General features: G+C 37.0%; 1 protein-coding gene across 2 annotated transcripts in view; it reads right to left on the bottom strand.

Moving 5' to 3' along the window:
• BCAS3 (BCAS3 microtubule associated cell migration factor) overlaps positions 1-15,511 on the bottom strand; it is a 341,361-nt gene that overhangs the window by 177,202 nt on the left and 148,648 nt on the right. For both annotated transcript variants that reach the window (XM_006154459.3, XM_006154460.3), the window contains exons 13-14: positions 9,913-10,083; positions 3,000-3,093 (exon numbers count right to left, since the gene is read on the bottom strand). In XM_006154459.3, coding sequence (XP_006154521.1) covers positions 3,000-3,093; positions 9,913-10,083 — 265 coding nt within the window. The remainder of the gene's footprint in view (positions 1-2,999; positions 3,094-9,912; positions 10,084-15,511) is intronic.

Here is a 15,511-nt window from a genome sequence, read left to right as displayed (position 1 = left end):
GAGACATAACAAAATTGAAGAAGTGAATCTTAACTAAACTTTGGATTAAAGCAGTTATAGGACACATATTTTGGGAAATTGGAAAGTTTTAAAGTATAGATTTGATACAAAGAGTTTCTTTTTTTTTTTTTTTTTCCCCTGAGTCATAGTATATTTGGTTATGTGGGATAAGGTCCTTATTCTTAGAAAGCACATGGTGGGGGCCAGCAGATAGCATAGTGGTTATGTCGTTGGACTCCCAAACCCAGGGGCTTGAAACTCATGCCAGGCATGTATTTGTGCATGCCCAAGGTCTCAGGAGGAGAATGGAGGAGAAGGGATTGAAGCATAGCCATCTCCATTTCTCACTTGCCCTGTTCCTGGTCTCTGTCTCTGGGGATCGTACAAGCCCTAAGGCAAAAACCTTTAAAAAAAAAAAAAAGAAAAGAAAGCATATGGTGATTTCATAGTGGGTGAAATGTCATAATGCACGTAACACATTCAAATATTTCAGCAAAACAGACATATGTTGGGTTGTCAGGAAAGCCATGACGCATTTTTGCATAGAAAAACACATGACTTTCCCAGAAACCTAACACACACACACACACACACACACACACACACATTTATATGTAAATGTGGGCATCTTTTTAATCTACGTGGTAGTGGTACATGGGTGACTATTACTGCATTACTTTTCAAATTTATTTTTATGTTTGAAAATTTCTTTGGAAAAATCTAGAGTAGATACTGAAAAAGTGCACTTGTAGGGACTGGCAGATGCTGGTTAGCTGGTGAAGCTGTTGGTGAAGTACAGAGTGCTTAGCTGTTTCCTGTGCTCTTCTGATTGCTGCTGTGTAATGATATCTTGTTGGACAAAAGAAATAGCGTAAAAGTTTGTAAGGCATTTGCTTGACAACTGCAATTCCAAGCACCTCAGCCTTGCATACAAACGATGGAGCATATAGTGAGCATGCCTACCTGATAATAAATACTCCTTTCTGCCCTGCCTCCTGCTTCAAAAATGGTGAATTTGATTGTCTTATCTTTAAGAATGAACTTAATTTTATAAGTACTTGGGCCAGTGGATGGCATGGTGGTTATGGTGCTGGACTCCCACTTGATAGACCACAGTTCAAGTACTGGACCTAGTGGCTTACTTTCTCACTTTCCTTCTCTTTCTCTCTCTCTGGTCAAGCATTAAAAATAATAACAATAATAATAATAATAAATCTTCAGAAGAAAAAATGTTCTAAGTACTTATACTTTGGTAAAACTTTTTGCTTATGAATATCTCATACTGTGCCCACTATTTCTGTGATTTAATCAAAATGTTTTCTTGGTTTTAGATGTTCAATAAGCAAAATTAAAAGGTTGGAGAAAAAGTGAAAAGTAATAGGGCATTCTCTTGGATCATCACAAAAGTCATAATGTATTTTTCTGTTATTCCATGCAAAAGCGTGTCATGACTTTTCTAAAGACCCAATACACTCCTTTAATATTTCTCCTTATCAAATGCCTTAAGATCAGAAAAGCGAAAAAAAAAAATAGCACTACCAAGAAAGGAAAAATAAAACTACTTATAAAGAATCTTCATGTTGTAGAGACCAGAAGATGGCACAATGATGATGTCACCGGACTCCCAAATAGACTAGACTGCAGTTTTGAGTCCCAGATCCAAAAGCTTAAAAAACTCATGCCAGGTGCAATGTGTGTGTGTGTGTGTGAGCCCAAGATACCGAGAGAGGAACCAGCAGTTAGCGTTAATGGCTATGTAACTGGACTCCCATGTAGTCAACTGCAGTTCGAGTCCCGGACCTGGAAGCTTAAACTCACCAGGCGCGTGTGCATGCGTGCTCAAGATCCCAAAAGGAGAGTGGAGGAGAAGGGATTGCAGTATGGCCATCCCCACCCCATGGGGTGATTTCTCGCTTTCTCTCTGTCTCTCTGGTGAGTGCACACACCCTATAGCAAAAATTTCTCCAAAAAAAGAAAGAAAAAAAAAAATACCGGGACCAGCAGTTAGTGTAATGGCTATGCCGCTGGACTCCCACATAGTCGACCGTGGTTCGTGTCCCGGACCCGGTGGCTTAAAACTCACACCGGGCACGTGTGCGTGCGTGCCCAAGATCCCAAGAGGAGAATGGAGGAGAAGGGATTGCGGCGTGGCCATTGCCCCTGGGAGTGATTTCTCGCTTTCTGTCTCTCTGTCTCTCTCTGTCTGTCTGGTGAGCGCAAGCACCCTATAACAAAAACCTCTAAAAACAAAACAAATAAACAAACAAAATACCAAGAGGAGATACCAAGAGGAGGAAAAGAGATTGTACTGTGACCATCCCCCCTAGGGTGTGGTGTGATTTCTCATTTTCTGTCACTTTATCTCTTTGGCAAGTTTAAACACCCGATAGCAAAAACCTCTCTCCCTGGGGGAAAAAAAAAAAATCTTCATGAACTGAATTCTGAAGTTCTTTATATAATACAAATTATAATAAATATCATACAACGTTATTTTTTTTTCTTTTGGAGAGATAGAAAGCAAAAAATTTCCCCTGAGATGGCCACACTGCAATCCCTTCTCCTCCATTCTCCTCTTGGGATCTTGGGCACACACACACACACACACAAGCCTGGAGTGAGTTTCAAGCCTCCAGGACCAGGACTCAAACGATAGTCACCCATGTGGTGTTCTAGCAATGTAACCATTACGCTGTCTGCGGGTCCCAAAAGATTAATTTTAATACAAAATTAATGTATCTCAACAAGAAAGTTTACCTACTGCTACTATTCAATGAATACTTAGTGAAACTTATATTTTAGAGGAGTTCTAACTTTTTACAGTGAGTTCATTCATTCAGTAATCACACACTGAGTACAATAGTGACTTACTGAGTATGACTAACTTTTTGTGATATACACAAATGCTTGAAGAAAAACTGATATCATAGGTTGTATTTTCCATTTCCAAAAATCATCAGCTCAAATGCCGATGATATAAGTAGGGGGAGGGAAAGACTTACCACTTGTATTAAATGCCATGCAGCACACTGGTTTCTCATGGGCAGGGAAGTGGGCCACAATACCATCACTGTCAGAATCCTCACTCACAAGCACCTTCACAAAACAAAGAAAAACAGAGGTTAATATTTCCTCACCAAGTACAGAGAAAAAGATTATATAAAGCTATTCCACAATAACCCTGACTGAATAACATGCTTCCACTACATTGGAAGATTATTCTTGCCAATGCAATCAGACCTCAGTATCTATAAGTTCAGCTCCTGTGGATTCAGCCAACTACAGATTAAAAATGTGATGTTGCTGAAAACTCCTGTGCAGTTAGTCCGACAACTGTTCCTATTCTGAACATGCACAGATTTTTCCTTCTTGACATTATTCCCCAAGCAATAGTATATAACAATTATGCATAGTTCCAGATTTTTTTAAATGAAATTGTAAGTAATCTAGAGAAAATTTAAAGTATAAGTTAAGATGTCTGTACGTTACACACAAATATTACATTATTTTATAAAAGACTTGAACATCTTCGGATTTTGATATCCTCAGGGAGTCCTAGAATCAATCCTTTTGGATACTGAGGAGGCCATAGCATAGGATGAGAATTTACTTTAGATATGAAAAGATATAAAATAATTCCCTTTGCAGATCATTCAAATAAAATCTAAAAACAGTGGTTGACTAAGAGTTTAGATAATAGAGACAATTACTTCTTCAAGTACAGGTTCAGAGAGAAAAAAAAAAACTACTTTCAATTCTTTACAAAATGTAATCACATAAGCCTTTCTCTGAGGACAGGAAATAGAGTTCTCACTGTGCTGAAAAAAAACACAAACTATGCCCATTATTGCAACATAACATGAGAACATGGGAAAAAATATCACCAAAACAATCAAAGCAGACAATCAAACAGCTTTATAATACGGAAAAGAGCCAATAAAATTTTTATTTAAAATTTTTTTCTTGGGACCAGCAGATGGCATAATGCTTATGTCTCTGGACTCCTACACTGTCAGCCGTGGTTTGAATCCTGGACCCAACAGCTTAAACTCACACCAAGTTTCATGTGCGTGTGTGCTCAAAATCCAGAGAGGAGAATTGGGAAGACGAGATGGTGGCGTGGCCAATCTTCCTGGGGGATGATTTCTTGCTTTCTGTCTTTCTGCCTCTCTGTTTCTCTGGCGAGAGCACATGCCCTATAGCCAAAATCTCTTTTAAAAAAAATTGCTTTTTTGTTTACTCATTATAAAGCACATGGATATGTCTGAGAAAGAGAGAGAGAGAGAGAGAGATGAGGACACTCCACAAGGTCTGGGTCATGCCACAATCTACTTCCTTCTAGTCATCTAGCCTGCCAGATCCTGGGCAGTGATGTGCATGTTTAGTGCGGGGGAAAAAAATTTTAAATTATTTTATTTAACTTTATTTATTATTATTATTTTAATATTTTCAGAGAGAGAGAAAGTGATAGAGAGAAAAAGAGAGGGAAAGTAGCAAAGCCTCCAAGTCCAGGACTTGAACCACAGTCAGCCATGTGGAAGTCAGACCACCACACCACCGACTAGCCCTGAAAAATTTTATTTTAAAGTACAAAAGTTGTGCTCTTTAACTCCTGGCATATATGTGGACATACTACTTCACTGAAATTACCAAAAACTCATAAAAGCAGAAATACATTAAAATAGGTAGCACTGAATCTTAAATTACATATCTATTATTTATTTCCCTTCATTTCTTATAAGTATACTGGAATACAATTTACATTCTATATAATTTTTCCTTTGTTACTATACTGTTCGACTATTTAATAAAAGGTTTTATTTAATGTTTACCTAATATTTTAGAAAGAAAACTGAAAATGCCAATACTGGGTCATAATATGCAGATGTATAAAACATATATATATTTTTTCAGAGATATTTTGGCTATAGGATGTGTATGCTCGCTGGAAAGACAGCGAGACAGAAAGCAAAAAATACTCCTCAGATGGGATGGCCATAACGCAGTCCCTTCTCCATTCTCCTCTTGGGATCCTGGGCACACACACACATGTGCCGAGCCTGAGTTACAAGCCACTGGGTTCAGGACTCTTAATTGCAGTCAAACACGTGGGAGTCTAATGACTTAACCACTAAGTCATCTGCTGGTTCCTAAAATTTATTTTAAGTAACCTAGGAAGTGGTACTAACCTAGCAGTGCTATTATATTTTCTTTCAAAAATACACTTCTCCGCCACCTCTCCATTCTTTCAGGATTGTGGGCACATATGTTCATATATTTGACATGTTTATCAAGTCATAAGGCCAGGATGATGTGGAATCCAGCTCTCTTAACCAATAGATCACAAGGTGGCTTGCAAGTCTTCTATTGTTATCAATTTATGGTAGAACTTCCTTTAGCTATTCTTTAATAGCTTGTTATAAATTAGCTTACTATTCTTTTTTCAAAGAACATCTTTATTTCCCCTTCATTTACAAAAATATTTTCATTAAATAGAGAATTTGAGGTTGACAGTTTTTCAGTATTTTAAAGAAATTTTACTACCTCATCTTCCTTAGATTGAGCTGAGAAATCTGTCTAACATGCTTTAGTGCTGGGAATGTAAAACAGTATACCTATCATTCTGGAAAACATTTAGGTAGCTCCTTGTTAAATGTGACTAATCAATCATACTCTTGTGCATTTAACAGAGAAGTGAAAACATGCATCCACATAAAAACCTTTAAACAAATGTTCATAGCAACTTTTTTATTCATGGTAAAAACTGTTAGGGGGACCGGCAGTTAGCGTAATGGCTATGTCACTGGACTCCCATGTAGTCGACCACGGTTCAAGTCCCGGACCCGGTGGCTTAAACTCACACCGGGCATATGTGCGTGTGTGCCCAAGATCCCGAGAGGAAAAAGGAGGAGAAGGGACTGCAGCGTGGCCGTCCCCCCGGGGGGTGATTTCTCACTTTCTGTCTCTCTGTCTCTCTTTGTCTTTCTGGGGAGCGCACACACCCTATAGCAAAAAAATAAACTCTCCAAAAAAATTTTAAAAATTGTTAGGGCCAATGCAAATAACCTTCAGTAAGAGAAGGGTTGAACAAATCCATCCAAAAAATGGAATACAACAGAGTAATTAGAAGGTGTGAACTAGGTGCAATAAAGTAAATGAACTTTAAGGATAATATCCTTTGTAAAAACATCTATTTTACAATGTCATATACTATGTAATTACATTTATAAAACATTCTCATAAATACAGAGATGGAGAACAGGGTAGTGATTGTTAAGAGAGAGAGATGGAGGTATGGTGAGTGATGAGCATACATTCAAAGAGGTAAATGTTGATGAACAGAATTATATCTTTTTTAATGCTTCTTTATTATTTATTTATATCTTCCATGGGGGACAGGAGAGAACAAGAGAGAAAGACACCACCAAAAGCTTGTGAATACCAAGACACTCCCATTCCCATTAGTCTAGACCACAGGCACAAGTGTACACCCAGTAAGTACAGGGAGGTACCAAGATGTGAACCCAGGACCTCTCTCATGTGGGTTCAGCTGTTCCACCACTCAGCCCCAAGTTCTGCATCTTAACTGTAATGGTGATTACATGAATCTGCACACAGAATAAAACTTCATAGAACTATACACACCTAAATGCACATGCAGATGAATGTGTGTTCAATGAATGATGAAAACAGAATAAGGTCAACAGCCTACTAATAGTATTCTGTGCATCAATCTTCTGGCTATTACATCATAATAAACTACAGCTATATAAGCTGTCACCATTTAGGGGAAGTGGGAGGAAGCAGGGTGAAAAGTATGTGGACACGTGTATCTTACTAAGCATGTAATTTCTTTCAAAATTAAAATTCACAGCCAGTCTGTGATCTATCTACTGGTTGGGGCAGCGGGTCTCACATGGTCAACTGCATAGTTCAAGTCCGGGACCCAGTGGCTTAAAAAACACACCAACCACATGTGTATGTTTTCTCCAAAAGGAGAAAAATGGAGGAGAGGGAATTGCAGCGTATCTCTCTCTTGAGCAAACACAGTCCCTCTGCCAATTTCTTTTAATGTGCATATCTTTTATTTAAAAGTTTAAAGTACAGAATATACTACAATCTTCTAAGTTTATCAGATTCTGGTAGGTAAAAAAAATAGTCACCTGGTCTTGGTGACTTGAAAAACATTCAGGGCACATATGTATGCATGTGCCAAAATGTCAACAGGATGGAGAAATAGAGGAGAAGGGATTGTGGCATGACCATACTCCGATAATAGGTACTTACTTAAACTGTCTCCCTTTTCCTCCCCTCTCTCTGGAAAATGCAGGTATTCTTTGGCAATTAAAAGGAAAAAAAGAGTCCCTAGAAGTGTTTTTGTTTTTGTTTTGTTTTGTTTTTGAGAGAGAGATTTTTTGCTATATAGCGTGCACTCGCCAGAGACAGAGAGACAGAAAGTGAGAAATCAACCCCAGAGGGGATGGCCACTCCACAATCTCTTCTCCATTCTCCTTTCAGGATTTTGGACACACATGCATACACATCCAGCATAAGTTTTAGGCCACCGGGTCCAGGCCTTGAACTGCAGGTGACTAGGTGGGACTCCAGTGACATAACCATTACTCCATTTGCTGATTCCTCTAACAGTGGTTTTAATCTGCAGTTTTGTGATCATGGGTATAGATTTTATACCAGTTGTATATATCTTATCTTTTTGATGAAATAGTTGTCTTTTGCCTGTTTTTCTGTTTTGATCTTGACCTTATAAGACTTCCTTTCATATACACAGGGACTTCAAAAAGTTCACTGAAAATAAAAATTAGCATGCCACTTCACTTTGGTACAAAAAATATTGTAATTCATGGGACCAGCAGTTAGTGTAATGGCTACGTCTGGATTCCAGAGTAAAGGGGAGAGGACACAAAGAAAGTCCAAATAACAGCAAACTTAGGTCTGGTTGTGGTGGTGTACACTGCTATTGCTAAGATGCTGTGCTCTGCAGGTTGGGACCACATGAAAAGCCGGGATTTGATTCCCACTTCAACCTAAAGACAGTGGGGTGCCCCTGTAATCCCAGGGACTTGGAGAGGCTGAGACAAAAAAAAAAAAAAAAAACCCAAAAACACACACACACACACACACACAAAAAAAAAAAAAAACCTCTCCCAAAAAAAAAAAAAATTGTAATTCATGCAGTGTTCTTCATAATATATCAACTTTTTGGATTTTTTTGAGAGTTTTTTGCTATAGGGCACGTGAGCCCACCGGAAAGACAGAGACAGAGAGACAGAAAGCGAGAAATCATCCGCTGGGGAGATGTCCACATCGCAATCCCTTCTCCTTTCTCCTCTTGGGATCTTGGGCACACACGCATGCAAACGCACCTGTGTGAGGTTAAGCCACTGGGTCTGGGACTCAAAGTGCAGTCAACTACATGGGAGTCCTGCGACAGCCATTATGCCAACTGCTGGTCCCTTCTCCATCAACTTTTTGAAGATTCTCATATCGTAACTCTGTATTAATATATATCTCTTTTCAATATAATTAGAATTGATACTCAATTTGATGGCAATAATAAAAACAGAAGCTACCTAGTAAGAAGGAATATTAATTATGGCCCACAGTGAAGCCTTACACTACTACATACGAGTCTGAATTTTCTCTTTATGGAAGTCACAAATATAAATGGTGAACCCTTACTTAGGGTTATATATTAATGCTCTGAATATATTAAAAAAATCAAAGCACAACAACTGATACAAGGTGCATAAACCCTTATCATATGAACAAAATATCCCAGAAACCACTAAATTATTATGAGTAACAGCTGTTTCTGGGCAAAAACTAGCTCAAGTTCATGTCATCATCCTGAAGCACTTTGTATCTATTAGATATTTTGCCACACTACAACTTCAATTATATAAATGTGTAAAACCCAAATCATACCACTCAACTAATCCTAGCCAAGAAAGATTTTTAAATAAAACATGAAAGAAACACAGATAAAAATGGACACAAAGTCAATCAAATCTTTTTTTGCTTAATGCAGTTACCACACAATGATCCCATCACCATAAAATCAAACTAATCAATACAGCATCGGAAAGACGGTGAATCTGATTTTGTACACTACCACTTTAAACATTAAAATATCTTTATTAAATAGGTTATCAGTAGCTTTAACCAGCAAAAGTCAATATAATCTTAGCTTTAGCTCCTGAGATGTATAAGGAAAAATATTACAGCTAAGATTAAACAACAGTAGAAAGGGCTAAAAGTGATAAATCTGTATTAACCACTGCAGTCTTTTTAATTCAATCCAACATAATCTAAAAACTGCTTTGTATTCCATCTAAACTATTTATCAGAGACAAAAATGACTTATTGACAAAAACCAGGTTCATGTTAATAAAAGAAAGACAGTATTATAGTGTGAGAATCTTATTGCTTTGAAAAATATAACTCTTTTTTTTTTTTTTTTTAATTTGCTAGAGGGCACATGTGCTTGCTGGAGAGAGAGAGCGAGCAGGAAAGGAAGAAATCAGCCCCATGAGGGAAGGCCACACTGTAATCCGCCCTCTCCATTTCTCTTTCGATGATTCTGGACAGGCTCATATAAGCATCCAGCACATTTCTTAAGCCACTTGATCCCAGACCAGAACTGCACAGTTGGCCATGTGGGATTTGGCTGCTGCAACTACCATGCCAACTGTTATCCCAAAAATATAAGTATTTTAAAATGCATGGGACGTGCACATGCTGTAATAGTACTATGTCATAAGTAGAAGATGATGGTTCCCAAATAATAACAGAAATTATACAATTTTTCATGTTGAATAAGATTCTGATTGATCGTGATTTGAAGTCCTCCCAATCCTGCAGGTAACACACAAGGCATGCACTGAAAATTCTTACCTGGCCCTCTCCAACTGTTTCGGTGTCGATAACTGTGATGATGCCTGGGACCAAAGGACTTCGTCGTGAATTACTATGAATCGCAATGTCATCTTCTGTCACACCTGAGGGCAGCGTGCCTGTCAGCTGAGTTACCACTTTCCCAACCATTGTCAGACCACTTTTCAATGTCTGTACAGTGAAAAGTAAAATGTATGACATTCCATCAGTACTTTGGTTCTAAATAAAAATATGCATCCTATTCATGCCACTATTCATTACATTAAATTCTTTATTCTCTTATAATCTTTGTATGCCAGTAAACATAGAAATTCAACCTGATTTTTTTTGAAGAAGAAGTTTTTTTGCTACAGGGCACGTGCACTCACCAGCCAGACAGACAGAGACAGACAGAGAGATAGAAAGCGAGAAATCACCCCACAGGGGAGATAGCCATGCCACAATCCCTTCTCCTCCATTCTCCTCTTGGGATCTTGGGCATGAATGCACACGCACCCGGCGTGAGTTTAAGCCACCGAGTCCGGGACGTGAACCGCGGTCGACTACGTGGGAGTCCAGCGACAGTCATTACACTAACTGCTGGTCCCTCAACCTGATTTTTAACACGATCTTGAATTTTAGTTAGAATATCAGTATTAGTTTGATGAAATGGCATCAATAAAGTACTCAGAACATGTTGGGAATAAAGATATAACTTAACAATTAAAGAGTACTATCTCACATAAAGGTACAATTACATATTTATTTTTTAAAAATTCTCTTGTGCTCTCCCTTTCATGAATACATCTTAAAATACATGACAAAATGGGGCCAGGAGGTGGTGCAGTGGTAGTACAATACTCTGTGAGTCTGACCCACACGGGAAGGTCCCAGGTTCACAAATGGAGACTTCTCTGATGCCTGTAATCTGGGACTAGCTAAGGCTGGGGTGGACTGTGGCTTGGGAATCCTGTTAGCGATGCCTGCCCTATTCTCACTGATGGAAGAAATAAATACACTTGAAAAAAATACATGACATACTAAGGAGTAGGAATTATGTAATGTTCACTTTTTAAAAATATTATTAAAACCATTTTCATATCTATTTTCTAGCACAAACAACACTGAAATGTTGGTAGATTACATATGTGGGGAAGACCATGCTTTTGAAGTAAATCTATAATATGCTGTCATAAAATTCAGTACACCAAAATTGGAGAAATATAGTCTCTATCCAAGATACTAATTAATAAATTAATGAAGTATCATATAAAATTAGCTAAGAGGGCTCTAGAAAACAGTACAATGTATTGCATCTAATATACCATTTCAGTTAAAGATAACTTAAGATGTTTTATAATTACATTTTAGTTCCATTTCATTCAAAGCAAATAAGTAAAACTAACTCATGTAAAAGTACATTTCCTTATGTGTAAATTTCATATAATTATCCTCACATGCCTTAATAAAAATATTTTTTAAAGTAACAAAAAAGCTAAAACAGAAAATTGTGAGTCATAAATCACTGAATAAGAGTCTCATCATTAAAGCCAAAACAGTCATATTACATAGACATACTAAAAATTATGTAAGTATTAAATAATATACACACTTTATTTTCCTATTCTCATGTGACAAAAAGTTTTGCTAAAAAAATTCAACTTAATCTTCTTTCCTAAAATAATGATGGGTGGGAAAAATACGCTCTATAAGAGGATGTTCTAAAATTTCATGAAAATGCACACTATGAAAAACCTATGCATGAATTTCCAAAATTTTGACCCAAAATAAACTCATACTTTAATTCAGTTTTTCCACAAACTTTTTAATGCACCTGCATATATTCTGGCATATGCTATAGCTAAATATTTAAATATAAATTATTACACATCATGGTATTTCAAATTTTAACTTTTAAATTGTATACAAATCAGGTTCTTCATCAAGGATAAAATATGACTCAAGCAACAATCAAATTCCAATGTGGAAAAAAATATTTTCTAAATAATTTTCCATTAACACCAAATAAATAACACTAGTAATATATACATTCTTTTACTGCAGTTATATTCTGTGATATTTTTACTATGGATGGCAGACTGGTCAGAGCTCTTAACAGAAATGATCTCTAGACTTCCTCAAATACCTGAATTTTAAAGAAGAGAAAACTGAAGCTAAGAAAGATCAAAAAGATGCTTAAACATCTACCGAATGACAGAGCAAAGTAAAAACCAAAACTAAACCTGTTTGTCCCCAGAGTCTGATTTTTAACCATTACCCTATACTGCCATATAATTTATTCCTGTTATGACTTATGATCTCACAGTTCATGAATATAAAACAGAGCTGCCTGATTGGGGGTGGAGGGACTAGAAACTATAATAATGTATCCTAATAAATACTTAAATAAAATGACCAGCAAAGCCATCTGCTGAATTTTAAGCAAAAAGACATAACTTAGAGCAGAATGAAACACAGAAAAAGCCACAAATCAATTGTAACTGTTTTGTTTAGTGCTAAAAACTCAAACTGCAGTGATTATAAAACACATTAGCGTTCCTCAATTAGCAGCCAAACGTTTGTTTCAATAATTCACTAGAAATGACTTACACAAAGTCTGTGAGAGTGTTGTCAAGTAAGCCTCTGAAGGACCAAGAGAATCAGGCGCCACAGTGTATTGATGTCAAGAGCTGGCCAGGAAGCCCGATTAACCTCTGAGATGCCTCAGCTGATGTACTTACTCCATTAATGCTAATGGAGATGCTTCCACTTAAACACAGCTATCCCTTTATCAAAGGAATGCCTTTTAGTTCTAACGTCTTTGGATGTATATCCTCTGCATTTGCCCCTGAGCCTATTATTTCATGCTCTTATACCAATGAATAGAATAAAACTAAAAGAACTGGAGCACATGAAAAAGTGGAAAGTAATGTACCAAAGTAAACCACAAGACAATGGTAAAAGTTAACGTAAGGGAAGGAGGGAAATGATCCACAAAGAGAGGGAATACAACATATATGTTATAGTCAAAGGCTCATATTACATGAAAAGTTTTTGGTATCTCTTTGAAAAGAGAAAGAAAGGAAAAAAAAAAAAACTATGACTAACAATAGAGTCATCTTATTTACAAAATCTACACCCAAAATTTAACAATAATCAAATCTGAAATTTGGATAGAAAGTTACAAATTACTAATTATGCCAAGAAGAAGGTGAGGAGAGAGTGAGGGAAATTTTCTGTGTTTTATCAAAGACTTTTACTTTCAGGATGAATTTGTTGTCGTTTAAGACTCAAGTACATCTGTAAGCACTAGTGTCCAGAAATAATCTATAAAGTTGCCAGTTGCCAGTTCTTATATACCATATTTAGAAATTTAAATGATCTCACAGTAACTTACCTATTCATTTGATTTTAGCAGACAGGGTGTGCACATACCTAAGAATTTCCTCAAGTATATATGAAAAATTATTAAGGCGAAGCAAAACTTAAGAATAGAGAAATGAAAGTTTATCTAATGGAGACAACAAATTGAATGTCCTCACAATTTGACGCATCTAAACTAAAAAGTTCATTAAATCTCCAATTAATCATTACAAGAGGACTGTACAGAACTGAACTCTGGTTGTAAGACAGCTGAACGAACGTGTGAGAAATCTGGTATGACCTATAACTCAAATCAGCACGGTACTTATTCAGTTCTGTGGTAAGCAGATTTGCCAAAGGGTCACTAGTCATCTTTAACCTTTCCCATGCCATATCAGTTGTCCTTACTATCCATTAGTGCTAATGGTGCAGCTCTCACAAAAGCTGTTAGTTGTCATTAAGAAGTTATCAGATAACAAGAGAAAAACGGACATTTTTATTAAGTCAATTGCTCACACTAGGGCTAAAACATAAGAAAATAAGACAGTTAAGAGAGAACTGGAAAACATGGAACAAGTATTTTGCACAATTTCAATTACAGTTTTTATCACTACCATAAAATAGTCATACTTTTATAGTTTTTATAAGAAAAGTCAAATCATTGTTATAAAAATCAAAGAGAGTAGACCAGCCCTCTGGCAATCAAAAGGGGAAAAAAAAAAAAAAAAAGAACATCAAAGGAAAAATCTATAAAAATATAAAGATTAATTTTAAGTGTTATTTGGAAGCACAGAAAATGCAAAAAAGATGATTTCCACTAAATAGGTCAAATCCAAGAAAACCCAGAAATCCAAGTTGAGCATTTAGGCCTAGAGAAACCTGTTGATTTTAGAAGGGGTTAATAAGAGAACAATCAGTGCCCTTGCAAAACTATAAGGTCATATACTAGAATCAAAGGACTGCCAAGTGGTGACATTCTCTCCATACATTACTTGGAACATAAAAAAAGATATATACAAAAGGGAGTGAACCTCTAGCAATATGGTAAGTACAAGTATTCCAGGTGAGCTTCACATAAATAATTTAATCTGAATCTTTGGAATTGTATTAAGATGGTACAAGGCTTATAGTATTCCAGAATTCCCTTATCTCAAACTCAAAAGTGTTCTTAAAAATTTTGGAATTGGGACCAGTAGATGGCATAATGGTTATGTCACTGGACTCCCAAGTAGTCACCTGCAGTTCAAGCCCAGATGTGGCATCTTAAAACTCATGCCAGGCACATGTGCATGTGTGTCCAAAATCCCGAGAGGAGAATGGAGGAGAAGGGATTGCAACATGGTCATCCTCCCAGGGGGGAGGGCGAAACAGCCAGACATGAAATATCAGAAAGAAATTTAATATGACAGATTCACTATGTTTAAAGAAGTTTGATAATTTGAGAAAAACAGAATCTGAAGAATGAGAGAAATGATCAAAGAGAATTAAGATAATACTGATAAACTATTGTCAGTAATACTATTGTAATGTTTTATATTAACTCTTTTCCCATAGCATTGACTGTAAATACCCACGGGATATAAACTTAATAAAATATTTAGTAACAAAAAAATTGAAAATATTCATGTCTTCTAACTCTGGAGTCCAACATAGAATGATAAATATTTGTGTATCTAAAAAAATTTTTCAAAAATATTTCATGACATTTGAATTAGGTTTAGTTTTAAGTTAAAAGGTAAGGGTATAGGGCCAGTCCAGGAGCCTAGTGGTTAAAAGAGCCAAATCCCGCAAGACCAATTGTACTTCAATCCCTGGCTCTGGCTACTTAAAAAACACACCAAGAATTTGTGCACGTGGGCCTAAAATCCTAGTAGGACAAAAAGCAGAGAGGGGGCTGCAGTGTGACCACAACCCCTGGGGGTACTCTCCCTTTCTCTTTAGAGAGTACATGTGCCCTGTGGCGATTTAAAAACAAACAACAACAACAACAACAACAAAACAAGGTAAGGGTACAACAGGCAAATGGATTGGACATATTTCTAAAAAATACAACCTGTGATGGCTGGCCGCGGTTTGAGGCCCAGACCTGGCAGCTTGAAAATCACTGCAGGCACATACGCATGCGTGCCCAGAATCTCGAGAATGGAGGAAAGGGTTTGTGGCATGGTCATTGCCTCTGCGGGGTGATCTCTCACTTCCCCTCTCTCTGTCTCTGTCTCTCTCTGGCAAGTGCACGGTCCCTATTGCAAAAAAAAAA

This window comes from Tupaia chinensis, unplaced genomic scaffold (genome assembly GCF_000334495.1).
Source record: "Tupaia chinensis unplaced genomic scaffold, TupChi_1.0 Scaffold000407_4, whole genome shotgun sequence".
Taxonomy (NCBI): Eukaryota; Metazoa; Chordata; class Mammalia; order Scandentia; family Tupaiidae; genus Tupaia; species Tupaia belangeri.
Note: the sequence above shows the minus strand (reverse complement) of the source record. Positions and strands in the feature narration are given on the sequence as shown.